Source organism: Plecotus auritus, assembly GCF_963455305.1.
Source record: "Plecotus auritus genome assembly, chromosome: 3".
NCBI lineage: Eukaryota > Metazoa > Chordata > Mammalia > Chiroptera > Vespertilionidae > Plecotus > Plecotus auritus.
In genome coordinates this window covers 99929634-99947130 of record NC_137772.1, presented here as the reverse complement: position 1 = coordinate 99947130, position 17497 = coordinate 99929634, and the positions used below count along the sequence as shown (strand labels likewise).

Genomic DNA, 17497 nt, shown 5'->3' with positions numbered 1-17497 from the left:
GCATATAATTGTTCATAGTATTTGCTAAAAATCCTTTGTATTTCTGTGGTGTCCATTGTTATATTACCTCTTTCATTTCTGATTTTACTTATTTGGATCCTCTCTCTTTGGTTCTTGAGGAGTCTGGCGAGGGGTTCATCAATCTTGTTTATCTTTTCAAAGAACAAGCTCTTGGATTTATTGATCTTTTGTATTGTCTTTTAAGTCTCTATATCATTTATTTCCACTCTGTTCTTTATTATTTCCTTCCTTTTACTTCCTCTGGGCTTTTCTTTCTGTTCTCTTTATAATTCATTTAGTTGTAAGGTTATATAGTTTATTAGTCCTTTTTCTTGTTTCTTGAGTTACTTGTAGTAATATGAACTTCCCTCTCAACATTGCTTTCGCCATGTCCCATAAGTTTTGGGGGGTTGTATGTTCATTTTCATTTGTCTCCAGGAAGTTTTTAATTTCTTGCTTGATCTCATTGGTAATCCATTAATTGTTTAATAACATGTTATTTAACCTCCATGTATTTGAGTTTTTTATTGTAGTTGATTTCTAACTTCATGCCATTGTTATCTGAGAAGATGCTTGGTATCATATCAATCTTCTTGAACTAGTAGAGACTTGTTTTGTGCCCTAATATGTGGTTTATCTTTGAGAATGTTCATGTGCTCTTGAGAAGAATGTATGATCTGTTGCTTGGGTTGAAATGTTCTGTAAATATCAGTTAGGTCCATCTGATCTAGTGTGTCATTTAAGGCCTCTGCTTCCTTGTTATTTTTTTGTCTTGGAAGATCTATCCAGTGCAGTCTGTGGGTGTTAAAGTCTACTATCACACACACACACACACAAAGTCTACTATGACTGTATTGCTGTTGATTTCTCCCTTAAAGTCCATCAATAGTTTTTTTTTATGAACTTGGGTACTCCTATATTGGGTGCATATGTTTATAAGGGTTATATTTTCTTGTTGAGTCATTCCCTTTAGTATTATGAAGTGACCTTCTTTGTCTCTTGTTAAGGCCTTTGTTATGAGGTCTAATTTGTCAGATATGAGTCTTGCTACTCCAGCTTTTTTTTTCCAGCATGGAATATATTTTTCCATCCCTTCATTCTCATTCTGAGTGTATTTTGTTCTGATGTGGGTCTCTTGCAGACAGCATATATATGGGTCATATTTTCTTATGGTCCTGGGCAACCTGATTGAGGTCCAAGAGGTTGAAGCCCCTAGTGGTCCAGTGGTCAGGAACTCCTTTGCCCAGAGGCTGGGTCTGCCCTAAATCTCTCACCTTGATTGTCCCTGTTCTGAGCTATACTCCCTTCACTACAGAGCTGGTCCCACAGGTGACAGCTGCAGGCGCTTGGGGTCCTGCTAGCTTTTGCTTCACTCAGCAGTCAACGATGGTGTCCGTGCAGAAATTCCCACTGGTGTTAGCCTCCCTGCGCCTTCTGGGGTGGTGTCTACTGACTGTTTTAAAAAACAGGACAGCCAATCATTCATCTGAAATGTTCCTGTAGAGATGAGAGGACTCAATTACTTAACTCCCAAGATTCCTTTTATTTGTGATTTTTCAGATTTTGGTTCAGGAGAATATAAATAATAATATGCTGTTATTGAGTGTCTATTTGAGGTTAAACACTAAAGGTTTCCTTTGGTAAGATTTCCATTTCTTTTTCTGTTATCCATGTCTACTTTGTGCATGGAGAGCCTTGACCCAGCCTTGATTTTTTCATTGCAGGAGAAGGATGACATCCAGAGGGCAGAATGCATGTTGCAGCAGGCGGAGAGGCTGGGCTGCCGGCAGTTTGTCACAGCCACAGATGTTGTCCGAGGGAACCCCAAGTTGAACTTGGCTTTCATTGCCAACCTCTTTAACAGATATCCTGCCCTGCACAAACCAGAGAACCAGGACATAGACTGGGGTGCTCTTGAAGGTAATTGGAAGCCAGTTGATTGAAAGTTTAAAAAATCATTCTCAATTCTAGGCAATTCAAAATCACCTCCTAAGCAAATATAAAACCCAAACAGGTTATGAATTCTCTGATACATAACAAAGGGAATAAAATAGATTAATCCAATTAATTACAGCAAAGCAAGAAAAATCAAATATTATTACATCACATCCATAATACATAGGCTTTATCCATTATCAGAATTGTTTTAGGCAAGACAATGAACTTAATTATCAGATGAAATAAATCCTAACTTCCAAAAATCTAATTATGTACTTAAGGGACTGAGTGTTAATTCCTAGAGGCAAGAAATTGCAGCCACTCATCATCTAAAAATGTTTTTTTAACTATTCTAGGGGGTGTTCACTGAGGTTTTTGTTTTGTTTCTTTGCTTTGGGTTATGGGAGGCACACAACCATATTTTGAGGCAGAATCCCTGACAATTATAGTTTGGGAGTTAATTCCCTAAGTGTGAACAAAAAAGCATATAGTGTTACTCAGTTTCTAATAGGTAACAGTGCCAGAGATGTTTATTTTTTTCCCCATCATGAGTTAGTCTCAATATTAAGACAGGAAAATCAAAACAAAGTTAATATTAAATGACTATCACCAAAGAAAGGAAGTCCAGATTTAACATATTGGTTGATCATTTTTCCACAATGCTTTACTCTAGCTACAAATGCAAAATTAATTTGTATTCCAACACTGATGCATTTGTATCATTTGATAAATTGTGGTCAGTGGTCTATGCATTTTGCTGACTCCATGTATATATATCAAGCCTCTAATCACCCATTTCCAGCTGCCTCTAGAACATTCGCCTTTGGATCCTTCACTATCACTTGAGATTCAGCATTTACAAAGCAGAATTGATCATTTCTCCCATACACATACACCACTGTCTTTCTATTCTACCCTCCTCCCACCCCCTTCCTTCAGAAAGTCTCTATTTCCATTAACCTTACCATTTTTTCTTTAATTACCAAATCCATCAGTTTTACCTTAATATCTTCCTCACCTTTAAATGTATTGAATCAGCAAATACCAATAATTTTTCCTATAGAATGGCTTTTTGATCATTATTTTTCCTTTCTGCTCTTTTAAACTTTTATTAAATCACACACCAACTATTTCAATAGGTCTTGGGGGCCTATTCCTCCATTCATCAAGCACTTGGATGTGTTAGTGTCAAACACTATCCCCTTTGCATCTTTAATTTAATTTAAATGTATATTGCCTTCCAGAAATTCTACACACTGCTTTCAGGCACATCACAATACTGCTTTCATTATATCTCGGCCTTGCTCAAGAATTTATTATAGTAATATAAAAAAGAACCATAAAGATTGTCCAATATATCAACCCAAATCTGCTACCTAACACAAATATCCCTGATTCTGGTTCCAGCCACTGGACAGCATTATCTCCATGCACTGAACACAGATCCCAAAAAAAATCATTTCCTAATGGTTTTAATAAGACCTTGCCTATCACTCCCTTTGGGTTCATATTTACTCTATCTCCTAATCCCACCCCTACCATATCCTTAAATCCTCTTCCCTTTAATCTTCATTAACCAGATTTTATCAGTTCTAGAAGGTGAAGCTCAAATTCCTCTCCCTCCAAATTTAGCCCATACTATTCTCTCCCCTATCTCAACTCAATATCAAATGTGTCTACCTCGCACATTAGTTCTCTAGCTTACATGGTCTCTCTTTGATGACCAAAAGTTTTTCCAGAAAGAATGTAAGCCTTTGAGGGCCAACTGACAGTTTCCTCACAAAGGATCTTGCCCACTGCTAATAAACACCAGAGAAATACTTGTTTAATTGAAATGAAAAAATTAACACAGAATATCAACCTCATTCAAATCCATTAGGGTTTATTTAATTTTTAAAATTCTACTTCAGATTTTATTACAGCCTCTTTAGTTAAACTTTAATAAGGCATATTTTCTAGAGGCCTGAAAGATAACCAGTCTTCATTAATTTAGGTGAGACAAGAGAAGAACGGACGTTTAGGAACTGGATGAACTCCTTGGGTGTTAACCCTCGAGTCAATCATTTGTACAGGTAAGAGTATTTGGGGACTCTGAGACCTTGGAAGATCCCCAAGATTTCAAAAACTGCTATGATATGCAATTCTCTTCACAAAATGTGTGCACCTTGATGAAAAGGGAAGAAGTGCCAAACTTATCTGCAGATGTTGGATGTTCAGAAAAAGAGAAACTCACTTTCATACACCAACCTGGCTATGTGTTTCATACAAAATCATAACCTAGCAAAAGGACAAATGTACTATATGTTGCCAGCCTATGTATGGTCTGCTCACAAGTAGGCAAAACAATAAATGTTAAGTTTGTGATTGTCTCCTATGCTACTTACTAGAGCCATATTTTTTTTCCCGAAGGCAGTGAGTTTTAGTTGAAGGGACATAGGTCTTCCTACAGAAGACCTCAAATAAGTTCCCTCAATGTCTGAGTCAGTTTCTTTACCTCAAAAGATGGAGCTGTTTACACCACTTTTACCAAATTGTGAATATTCCTTAAGCTAATAAATAAGGAAATGCCTAGCTCACTATAGACCCTTCATAAATGTTAGCTATCTGAGAATTCTTTTGTGTTTGCTTTTTGTTCAGTGACTTATCAGATGCCCTGGTCATCTTCCAGCTCTATGAAAAGATTAAAGTCCCTGTTGATTGGAACAGAGTAAACAAACCACCATACCCCAAACTGGGGGGCAATATGAAGAAGGTAAATATAGATGTTCCAGTAGGCATAAGCCTGCAAAAGCATCCTGTGAATACTTCATCAGGAGGCCAAACTTAGATAAGTAATGTTTATCCAGGGTTTAAATTACAGTCGAGCAATCAGAAACCTAGTTTTATTAAAGCAAGTTGCTTGCTTATTTATAATTCCATGTTGGATGTCTTTAAATATTATGATGAAAAATTCTAATTAAGATATTTAGAGCAGGGCAGGGTCTCTTCCCCCAGCAAGATTCTCATTCTAATTTTCCAAAGAATTGGAACTTTGTACTGACAGTTTGACTTGTACAAATAGTTTGTCTAATGTCAACACAGTGGGAACACATTGTTATGGAAAAGTAGCAACACGGTTGGCACAAACATTTCCTACTATCCAAGCATAGCCACAGGAATATGTCTCATATGTCAGTCCATTGTGTGCATGTAGAATAGAGAATCCAGATTTTTCCATGCCAACCTTTCAGAATTCAGCTATTTTAGGAATATTATGGACAGGTAACTGAGCATGGCTCCCTGTTTATGTAGTGTGATATAGCCATGAAAATGTCCACAATGATTAATTTATTTTGGTTTTACACTTAGAGTCCACTGTGAATATTTTTTGGTAGAAATGAAAGGTTTTATTTAAGAAAATATGGAACTTTCAGTGTCTAATTTAGAATCCTAGAATTGCAGGAGCAGGCAAGACTTGAGAGATCATTTAATCTGGCCATGTTTATTTCATTTTGTCTTTATTTTTATTATATTTTTTTGTATTTTAGCACCATAGAGATGATTACATTAGATTGTTGTCCTCTTTCTTCATTAACAGCTTGAGAATTGTAACTATGCTGTGGAATTGGGGAAGAATCAAGCTAAGTTTTCCCTGGTTGGCATTGGTGGACAAGATCTCAATGAAGGAAACCGCACACTAACATTGGCCTTGATTTGGCAGTTAATGAGAAGGTAATGCAACTCAGGGAAATAGCTTTTTATTGAGTGTATTATTAACCTAGAAAAGTACTAGAAAATTTTTAGGAATTTTACTTAATCTAGGAAAACTATATTTTAAGTTAAACTTAAAACCAAAGGAGTCTTTTTAAAATGTTTCCTGATATTTTTTTCCTTTCAGTTCTATCAGTTTTGTTTCAGGGATTTTGAAACTCTTATTAGGTTCATAAATATTTTAGATTATTTTTTCCTTTTAATTAATTACCCCCTTTTCATTAGGGAATGACTCTCTTTATGCCTGGTAATAGTCTTTTCTCTGAAATCTACTTTTTGTGATATTAATTAATAGAGCCACTCCAGCGTCCTGTTGATTACTGTTAGCATGGCATATTTTTCTTCCATCCTTTTGCTTTTAAGTTGACTTACTTGTGTTAATAACAGTATATTATTTTTAAAAGGGATTTTCAAAATATGGGGGAAATATGCTACATTTACCTGCATATTTGCCACTTCTGATACTCTTCTTTCCATGGTATAAATACAGATTTTTATTTGATATCATTTGCCTTCCAGTGGAAATATTTCAAATAGTGCAGAGGAATAATTTCAGCTTCTACATGTCTGAAGGTTCATTTTCATTTTTGAAAGATATTTTTTCTCAAAGATATTGTTTAGTATCTTTTGGTCTGCATTGTTTCAAAAGATAAATCTTTTGTCATTTTTATCTGTATATAATATGTCTTTTTTTTTCTCAGGCTTCTTTTAAGGTTTTCTCTTTATCACTGGTTTAAAGCGATTTGGTTATAATGTCCTTTGATGTTGCTCATAATTGAGATTTGTCATAATCTGTGGGTTGATAGTTTTAATCAAATTTGGAATAATTTTGGCCTTTATTGTTTCAAATATGTCTCCTATACTTACCCACCCCTGTTTTAGGGGAGGACTCCAGGTGCTTATATATTTGGTCACTTGAAAGTGCCCAAAGTTCATTAAAGTTCTATTCATTTTTCTCTCTATTTTTCCTTTTTTTCTCTCTATGTTGTATTTGGGGTGGTTTCTATTGCTTTGTATTCTAATTCATTACTCTCAACATCTAATCTTCCATTAATCCCATTCAGGTATATAATGTTTATCTAAGACATTATAGTCTTCATGTATAAATACTTGATTTGGATCTTTTTGGCATATCTCATAGCTCTTTCCTCTACCTTCTTGAACAAACAGAATATAATTACAATAACTTATTTCTAGATCTGTTTCTATTAAATGATTTTTATCCTCATTATGGGTCATATTTTCCTACTTCCTTGCATGCTTCCTAATTTTTTTATTGTATATGAGACTCTGAACTTTACCTTGATGTGTGCTGGATATTTCTGTTTTCCTCTAAATAAATATTCTAGAATTTAGTCCTGGGATGCAGTTGTTACTTATTTAAACGCAGTGGTCATTTTAAGGGTTACTTAAAGCCTTAGTTAGTCTTGAGTTAATTTTGTAACTCAATACTGAGATCATCTCTTCTGAGTACTTTACTTGATGCTCCTTGTATCATATGGTTCTTCCACTCTGAGTGATGAGAACCAAATTATTGCCACCCCTGAGTGAGCTCCAAGAATTGTCTGCCCATTCATTTCTGACAATTCTTTTCCGAGCCTCTGGTAGTTTCTTCACATGAATGCCAAAGACTTGAGGCAACACTCTGAAGGTCTCTGGAACTTTCTTTCTAAATGACTCTCTTCTTTACAGGCAGCTTTATCTTCTCTGTTATTCTATCCCACAAATCCTAGGCACCTTGGCTTCCCCGAGGTTTCAGCCCTCCCCTCAACGTCATGGTCTATTTGGGTTCTCACTCCCTACACTGCATCCCGGAAACACTTCATAGAATAAGCTGGGACAATCTTAGGGCTAACCACGTTTGGTTGCCCTCTTTCAGGGACCACTGTCTTGTGCTTTCAGTTACCCCCATGTCTGAACACATTGTTTCATGTGCTTTTTCATTGTGTTTCATTGTATCTGAGGCAGAAGGGTAAATCAGGTCCTATTAACCTCATCATGGACAGAAGCAGAATTTTCTGCTAGTTCTTTAAAAGAAAAATTTAGCTATCTTTTAAAACTGACTATAAACTTGATTGCTATAGAGCTAAGATGGTGGTATTATTAGTAATAGTGGAATATAATAAGATATACAAATATAAAATAAATTATGATAAAAATAAGCAATTTTTGGTACACAAGTATTTTTAGAAGACTTTTAGAAAGCAAATCTGTAAGTATAAAATAGTTTACTTTTAAATGCTTTGATTTGTCCCCCTATAATGATAGCTCTGACTGGGCAGAAGTCTTTTAACCCTTAATTAGAGCCTATGTTAATGTGACTTAATTCATTTTCTACCTTGAAGGAAGTTCCAGAAACCACATATCACCTTATCTTACATTTAATAAGGTAATGGCAACCACAAGTTGTGTTGTGTGTCTAGGCATTTCAGCTTCATGCCCAGGCCACTGTCTGCAAGTCTTCATAATGGTCCTCAAATTATGTTAATGTTTCCAGGTGCTGTAGGATAATCAGAAGTGGTTATAATAGCTTTCACAGTCTGATTCACATTTGTTTTATCAAGTATAGTTCTCTACTACCCATTTCTCACCTGGGGCCTCCTTGAAGACTGAGGCAGGTGTCTGCTGGGATCTTTCCGCATTAAGGGTTCAGGAATCTGGAGAAGGGGCTGCGACGTAAATGAATAAACTAGATAAGAAATATAAATTTGGACGGCATGGGGGAAAGCCAGGTGAAGGCTTAGCTCTAGTGGCTAAGCTCTTTGAATCTCTGTACCCAGGGCTTTTTATTCACACATTTTGCCCTCTAGCAAAGTAGATATACATATCAAAGGTAAGGTTTGGTAAACAGTAAAGGATTATCAGCTTCGGGGGAACTGCCTTCAGCTGTCTGGCAGCAGGCAATAACATGCAGATCTTCAGCCCTGCTGAAGCCCCAAGATCCATCAGCCTTCTGATAAACTTCTTGCATTTTATTATGCCCTGCTGGAATTTGTTTCCAGCAGGTGTCATAAAACTCCTCTGGCCCAGAAAACTCCAGAGCTAAAGAAACTTCAACTCTATCTCCTTATTTACTTCATGTATCTAGAACTGTATGTTTCTAACCAATGCATTTTCACCAGTGCATTTTCAGAAACTATTTTTGAACTTTTCTCTATTGTCTTTCACATATGCTTTTAATTCTTAATGAGCTGGCTTTGATGCTGATCATTTTAAAAACCAAAGCAAAAATCTTTTTCGTTGCAAAAGTTAAATTGACCTGTGGGTTTGAATATAAAATAATCTTTGATATTTTTTGTTTTAATTATTTAAAAATTCAGGCCAATTCTATTCTATTTTGAATTTCATAATATCTGAAAATCACCTTGTAATATAATCTTTGTTGTGGAAGTCTTATAAAAAATGTGGCCCAAAGTGTCATACTTTATGGTTGGTATATATATATATATATATATATATATATATATATATATGTATATATATATATATATATATATATATATAACAAGGTCTAGTCTGCTACTGCCGCTGTTGCCAACTGGTTAATGTCACATTTCTCATGAGTGTTTACTATATAAGAATTGTGCATGTAAGAAAGTGGAAAGAGAAATACATTACTGTTGAAGGTGAAATGACTAATAATTATGTAAATGCCACCAGAAGAAATTTATTTCTCTATGTGCTACACATTAACAGGCCTATTAGAGGCAATTTTAGCTGGAATTTATTTCATTGGATTGCATAGATGTGCTAAGGTCATTGATCTGGGCAATAAAGGGCATGCCTTTTTTTTCCCTAAGAACAAATGAGAGATGTATGTTTAAACCTTTCCCTTTTAGGAACCTGAAAATAGTCTGCAAGGTGCAAAGCTGGTAAATAGTGTATGTACAAATTTGGGGACAAAAGCCTGAAAGAAGTAGGTTGCCAGTTAGACTCCAGCAAATGAATAGAGAGTCTGAGAAAGGTAAATGAGAGGATTCTCCCCAAATCAAACAGTCTGGGACAGTGAATTTGGCACAGGTCCTTGAAAAACAAAACACAAAGGTTTGTCCTTCTGATTCAAAAGTTAAATAAATAAAACAAGTGTTGGAAGGCAGGAAAACAAAAAAGTAATGGCTGCAGCTCATGGAGGCCCACATGCACACACCTCTTCAATCCTGTATGGTTGACTGAGACCCTGGCTGAAGCTGGGGTTCCTGGTGCCAGTTCATTTTGACAGAGGAGGACTTTTCAGCACAGCACAGTTTTCAAACAGTTGTGGTACTGGGATCTTGTCTGGAGAGAACTATTAATAATAGCACAGTTGCCCCAAAACGTATTTGATGATATGGAGTATTTCACAAAGAAAATCATAGGTAGACATAGGTCAAATTGATTTCTGTTTTAAATTTTGTATCTACATTTAGTCTTAGAGTTGAAGCTCCAACCTAATTGTATCCTTCATTCCCTTTGTTTTTACCACTGTCCTCACTACCATTTTAAACCTCTGCATCTCCCAGGAGGTGGCAGAAAGCCAACTTTGTGTTCACCAGAGCTCTATGCCACTGTGAGGGGCCATTCTCAGACACCTGAATGCAGTGAGCTGCTGCCATGGTTTTCTGCATCTTTTTAAACTTCCCTGTTCTTTAGTGGCTTTTTTTGAAAATATTTTCATGGATAGACATTTGTGTAAAGGTGAGCTTCTCCACTGTGCCATTTGCTTCCCTAGCTCAAGAAGTAGGTTAAAAGCACTGCTTCTATCCATGTGAGAGCGTCAATAAAACAGACTGGGGCTCTGGACAAAGATAAGTGAGAATTCAGTTTGAGATGAGTGAAGCTGCTTGATTAAACTTTGTTTTCATCAAATTATGCATAGACATGACCTAAGGAAGCAAGCACTAACGTACCATCCTCAATGACTTTACTAGGAAGAAATGCTTAAATGTTATGGTTGATGATAATAACTTAATACACATGATAATTATTAAGAAACTAGAGGCCCGATGCATGAAAATCTGTGCAAGAATGGGCCTTCCATCCCCTGGCTGCCAGCACCGCCTTCACTCTGGCCGGAGCCACCTTTCTGCCTTTGCTCCATCCCAGAGCCGCCTTTCCACCTTCCCACACTGCCCAGAGGCCCTGAGCGGCTGGGGCGGTGCAGAATGCCTGTATCATCATCATGGCGACGACGCAAGCGTCCCGTCCCTGGCCGCTCAGTGCCTGCATATGCAAATTAACCCGCCATTTTTTGTTGGGTTAATTTGCATACTCACTCCTGATTGGCTGGTGGGTGTTGCGAAGGTACAGTCAATTTGCATCTTTCTCTTTTATTAGTGTAGACAAGAAGCCAATGTTGCCATAAAGCATTGTTATTATAAACAGATCAAAACTGGGGCCTTTTTCTAAACTAGGGATATTTTAAAAATCTACCTGAGACTTACCCCATTTGTCTTCATTAGTCTTTTGCATTTTGGTCCCATCTCTGGGTCCATATTAAATATTACCCATCTTGACTTTCTTCTTGCTTTCTATGGGAGAAACCATTCTATTTATTTCACCCACTACTTCACTCCTTCATATACTAGATGCTCAATATGTACTAGGCACTCTGCTAACCCCTGAAAACAATATGATGAACAAGGTTATGGATTTTGTCTGAGATGACATGGTAGGCAGAGACATGCACATCAACTCCATCAGAAGTTCTGGGAAACAAGTAAATGCTTCACTGAAAATTGTTCAAAGAATTAGAAATCCCTTCCCAGATAACAAAGCTGAATCAGAGAGTCAGGAGGATGCATGGTTTGGTTGGGGAGCTGCTGATAGTTCTTTGAGATTAAAACATGAGTGTGTTTTTAGGGGGCTTGAGAATAAGGCCAAGAAGGGAGGAGGGAATAAAAAATAAGAGGTGCATTGAAAAGAAACACCAAGGCCAAATTATAAAGGACCTCATGTGCCATTCTAAGGAATTTGACCTGTATTCTTTGGGCCATGGAGGGTCACTGTAAATGAAATGACCAGAACTGTATGTTAGAAGGAAAATTCTATGAAGAGAAGCAGAATAAAGAGGAGCCAGTTGATTTGAGGGAGTTTGAAGAGGTATAATTGAGACGACTTTGATGCCAGATTGATAAGCATAATTACACACACACACACACACACACACACACACACACACAGTGGAGCAAAAGTAGGTTTACAGTTATTTGTATGGAAAATAATAATAATAATAATAATAATAATACAAGAATAAACTCTGTATTTCACATACTCACAAATATAAACCTATTTTTGCCCTGCCTGTATATAATTGCAGGAGCCCTTTTCCTCCCAGCTACAATGATGGAAAGATGCTGTAACCTGGAAGAAGCAGGGTATCATTCCTCTTTCAGAGATTAAACTTGAAAGCCATGTGGAAAATTGTAGGAGAATTGTGTTTTCCATAGAATCAGTAATTGGGAAAGTACACCCGATGGATTATGTACACAATCCTAGCCAACCAACTGGAGGGTGACCTCATTTGAGTAGGCCCTCCCTACAGACAAGACTCAAATGGCAGTGTTATTTCACCTTTCAGAGGGAATTGCCTTAGGGCCGTGGTCGGCAAACTGCAGCTCCCGAGCTACATGCGGCTCTCTGGCCCCTTCAGTGTGGCTCTTCCACAAAATACCACAGCGTGGGTAAGTCTATTTTGAAGAAGTGGCATTAGAAGAAGTTTAAGTTTAAAAAATTTGGCTCTCAAAAGAAATTTCAATCGTTGTACTGTTGATAATTGGCTCTGTTGACTAATGAGTTTGCCGACCACTGCCTTAGGGAATGGTGAGTCTTATCTGTTCCATGAAATGTTAAGAGCTTTGAAGCTTCCTAATAAGTTTCACAAACAAAACCAATTCTTATAACACTATCTAAGGTGATTCTTACTCTCAGACTGGAGATTAACTTTGGTTTCTACTTTAAAGGGACCTTCACTGTGAGGTATTCCATTATTTCTGTTCTATGATATAAGAAGAAAACTCTTCTACATTTATATATATAATGTGTTGGCTACTTGGGCCTTTCTAACATTGACTTTTTCCTTCATTGTTTATGGTTCCTTTAAAGAAAAGCATTACTGGTTCAGGTCTTTTGCATCATTTCCCTTTCCTTGCTTCTCTTCTCATCTGCCTTCTCTTCCGACCCAAGAAGTAATGACAGTGCTTAGGAGGTATTTGCTCTGCATCTCATTCTAACAACCATAAAGCTATATTTTAAGTTATCCTAAAAAGAACTAATGTGTATGTATATATATTATCCTAAAAGGAATATATATATATATATATATATATATATATATATATATATATATTCCCCCCCCCCCCATCCCTCACTAATGTAACAGTGTCCAGGCTATCTTTTGTGACATACCTAGAAAGAAAAGAATATTTTCTACCTTAGCTACTTTCTGTGATATTGAAATATTTAGCAACTTTTTTTCTAAAAAAACATTCTTGATTTTTGTTCAGGTACACACTGAGTATTCTGGAAGAAATCGGAGGTGGACAGAAGGTCAATGATGACATTATTGTCAACTGGGTAAATGAAACATTGAAGGAAGCAGAGAAACGTTCATCCATCTCTAGTTTCAAGGTAAAATTCTTAGTCTACTGCTCGTGACCACCTGAGCTCCATGCTTATCATTATTGTTTTCTATCTGTTTTAAAGTGACCTTAAGTGTGAGGTAGTTCAGGTTCCCCTCCAATTTTGATTTTGCAGAATGACCCATTATTGTTTTGCTGTTCATAGCTATTTCATTGACAAATTTCTTGTCACTTTCTCCTGTAATAATTAATTTTAAAAACCAATCATTTTTACATACATTTTAGGTTTTGTTCTTGTATGATAATATTTTTTAATCTTTATTGTTGAAAGTATTACATATGTCCCCTTTTTTTCTCATTGACCTCTCCCACCTCGCACCACCTCACCCCAGGTCTTCACCACCCTATTGTCTGTGTCCATGGATTATGCACATATGCATATGAGTTCATTGGTTGATCTCTCCCCACCTGACCTCCCCTGCCTTCCCTCTGAGGTTTGACAGTCTGTCAATGCTTCTATGTCTCTGGGTCTATTTTTGTTCATCAGTTTATGTTGTTCATTAGATTCCACATATGAGTGAGACCATGTTTTGATAATATTCTTAAAATGTGTACAGCTCCATGATTCAGATTGTTAACATTATGATGGTGAAATATAAAATGCTAAAAGATCTCCCATGCAATATTTTCTGAGAAAAAAAGCAGTTGTGTACTTGTATCCAATTCCCATTTTTTATTAAGAATAGCATTATCTTTTATTAAATTTCTTAGTTCATGTTTTATACATTAACTGGATCCTTCCTCAAGGGACCTGTGCACTTGACCCATATTATAATATCTGTGCCATCTTACCTACATTTTTCTGGTTTAAAGGTCAATATTTGGAGAAAGGACCACTTTGGAGTTGTACTAACAGGTTCAGTGAGGCAGTTGATCATGGTATCAATACACTGCTTCAAAATCAAGAAAAAAAGTAAAATCTCCTCCCACCAGAAAGGGCAGAAAGGTTGGGCTGTACCAGGAGTGCCCAGTCCCAGTGAGTTCATCACACATAGCAGTCCCTCTGTCCCCTCTCCACCTTACCGTTCAGTTTGGATTGCTGAGTGGAGGTATGGAGGCTGGTGACAGAAAGATAGTTGGAAAGGTGGTGGAGAAGAGCAAAGGAGAAGGGCATGCCCCATATGGAATGCTCTCTGAGTACCAGGGCTCCTTGTTTTTAATGTCTCATTTCATCTTCACAGACATTGTGAAGTCAGCTTTATGGTTTTTCTCATATTATAGGTGAGGAAACTGGAACTCAAGTAACTCCTGAGGTTAGTGCTAGTGATTGCAGGTGAGGGTCCATCAGGGAGGAAAAAGTGTCTTTTACCTGTGGGTGAGGTTGCAAAGCAGAGTGTATCTATAGGTCACTTAACCATTACTGTGAAGTGACTGGTTAAATAACCCAGGGTGCATCTCTGTAAACAGCTGTCCCTGAAGTCCATTACTCCCTCCCCTGGGGTGTTCTCATGGGGTTTTGCTCTCAGGAATGTTTGACAATTATTTGCTCCTTGTTTCTCTCTGGGACAACTTTCTCCTGTCCTCTCACTAAGTCATTCCAGAGTTAAGTAAAAAGGACTATAAAAGGAAAATGTCAAATTAACCCCAGATTGCTTTTTAAGTGAAACCCTTAAAAAAAGAAGAAGAAGAAAAAGAACACAACTCACAGTTGAGTAACCAGTGTGGAAATTATTCCTTGTCCCCTCCTCATCTATGAGTGTTGCCAGTTGCAGACCATTTCTCTACCTGTCAGCACTTTCACAAGATTGTGGGCAGGAAGTAGGAAAGAAGGTAAAACTCAAATCTCTGTATTTTGCTCCCCTGGCACTTCTTCACCAGAAATTAGATTATGATTATATATTGATTTTAATTTTGTGTTAGTGTTTGTGTTATCCAGGGGTAAATAAAAATGGACCTACTCTATTTTTAAGAATATTATTCTACATATACAGAGGACCAATGCTAGAGATCTAGCATCTTGCAGGTGTCCTATGCCTTGTTTCTTGCTTAGAATTGATTCTGATTTGGACCCTTGAAGTATGAAGTGTTTGGACTTGACTGTGCTTGGATGGAGGTAAACAGTTGCCTCTCCTTGTCTGCGCTCACAGATCTCTAGGAGAGAGGAGAACAGATGGTGCAGAGTTTTGTGTAGTTCACACCTTAGGGGAACATTTACAGCTCCAGGTGTGACCATCAAAATGTTTACAAATGCTAAAGAAAGAGACCTGGTTTTTGAGTCAGAATATCTGGGTTCAAATCCTAGCTCCACCACTTATCAGCAAGTTACTTAACCTCAGAAACTTCCTTTACTCACTGTAAATTAAATTCAGGTACCTACATCTGTGGTGCCAAGTGAGAAAATTTATTTTAAAAGGTGAAAAGATTAAGCAAAAAAAAAATTTTTTTAATTCGTAGACACAGACAACAGGATGGTGATTATCAGAGGGAAAGACAGGTAATGGAGGTAGAAGAGAGCAAAGGGGAATAAATGGTGATGGACAAAGACTTGACTTGGGGTGGTGAACACACAATACAATACAGATGATGTATTGTAGAATTGTACATTTGAAACCTATATAATTTTATTAACCAATGTTACCCCAATAAATTCAATTAAAAAAAAGAAAAAAAAAGAATTATTGTGGGAAGAGAAGAAAATTCAACTTACAATTATTAAAAAAAAGAAAAAGAAAAAAAAGAAAAGTGCTAAGCAAACTGTGAGACACCAACAAAGATTAGTTACTGTCATTTCATTTAATCACATAATTGCCAACACTGTCTCCCTGGACCTATGGACTCTTCTTTCCTTGAGTGCTCCAAGAAATGAGCATCTACTGAAACTCCTGTCCAATTGAGCCCTTGTCACTATCCCTGCCCATCACCTCTGCGATATCCCCCAAAATGAAGCAAGGTTTCTCCTAGCATCTTTGGTCTCTCCTTCTTGATGTTTTGTTTTTTTTAATCAAATCTTTCCTTCCTCTGCTCAGACCAGTAGTTACATTAAACATTTCAACCTCTCTGCTTTTCTCTAGTTGTGCTTACTTTCATTCACACGCTATTTGAGAATAGCTCCCTGCCTGTTGGCAGACAATGGGTTTCCTCTGCTTATTGAGCTACTTAGGAAGTTACTGATGTCTCTACAGAAACTACAATTGATTTGAAACTACAATTAATGTGCAACACTGTTGCATTTTCCAGACCAAGCTGTATATATTTCATATTTGGGAGGAAAGAACTACCCACTTCCCTTGAATGAAACAGAAGTAACCTGGGAGCATACTGATAAAACCCACCATTCTCTGTGTGCAGGACCTGAAGATTAGTACAAGTTTACCCGTTCTGGATCTCATTGATGCCATTCAACCAGGTTCCATTAACTATGACCTTCTGAAGACAGAGAACCTGAACGATGAAGAGAAACTCAACAATGCAAAGTACGTAAATAGACCTGAGGTCAGAGAGAGAAGGACCCAACTGGCAACTGGATACCTATAAAGTCTATTGTTTGTGCCTTTGTGCAAACACTTTCGATTCACTACCGATGCTTTTTCTTCTTGTGCTTGTTGTGTCCCGTCATCAGTATTTTAGATATTGTGCAGTAGTAGTTTTAAGTCTCCTGGGATTACAGAGAGCAAGACAAAAAGCAAGTGTATTCTCCCAATTGATAAGCAAACTTATATTTTCATAAAACCAATTTTCTAATCATAATTATAGGACGCTTTATTTAGTTTGTATATGGCAGGCCTGAACACAAACACCCTTTTTGTGAAAATCCATGTATACAAATGGGCAGGGGGTGAGATTCAAGATCAGAGCCTTCTCCAGCTTGGAAGCAACTGCCATTTGCTTTACCGCATAAAGGGGGGGTCAGCAGACAACTATATATATAGTCTGTGAGCCAAATTTGGCCTGTCATCTGCTTTTATAAAGTTTTATTGAAACACAGCTGTGCTTATTTATCCAGCTTTGCCACAACTAGTCAACTCTGCCATTGCTGCTTCCCTGTTGCAATGGCAGGGTTGACTAGTTTTGGCAAAGCCCACAAAGTCTGAAATATTTACTATCTGGTCCTTTGTGGGAAGTTTGCTGACCTCTACTCTAGAGAAGCGCCTTTCTTGGAGTAGCTTGTATTACTTTTTGAGGGCTGCCATAGCAAAATACCACAAGCAAGGTGACTTCAAAGAAATTTGTTCTCTCACAGTGTAGAGGGTACA

General features: G+C 37.2%; 1 protein-coding gene across 2 annotated transcripts in view; it reads left to right on the top strand.

Moving 5' to 3' along the window:
* LCP1 (lymphocyte cytosolic protein 1) overlaps window positions 1-17497 on the top strand; it is a 65015-nt gene that overhangs the window by 43864 nt on the left and 3654 nt on the right. For both annotated transcript variants that reach the window (XM_080660554.1, XM_080660555.1), the window contains 6 exons: window positions 1725-1920; window positions 3932-4010; window positions 4576-4690; window positions 5516-5649; window positions 13170-13293; window positions 16593-16717. In XM_080660554.1, the coding sequence (XP_080516680.1) occupies window positions 1725-1920; window positions 3932-4010; window positions 4576-4690; window positions 5516-5649; window positions 13170-13293; window positions 16593-16717 (773 nt within the window). The remainder of the gene's footprint in view (window positions 1-1724; window positions 1921-3931; window positions 4011-4575; window positions 4691-5515; window positions 5650-13169; window positions 13294-16592; window positions 16718-17497) is intronic.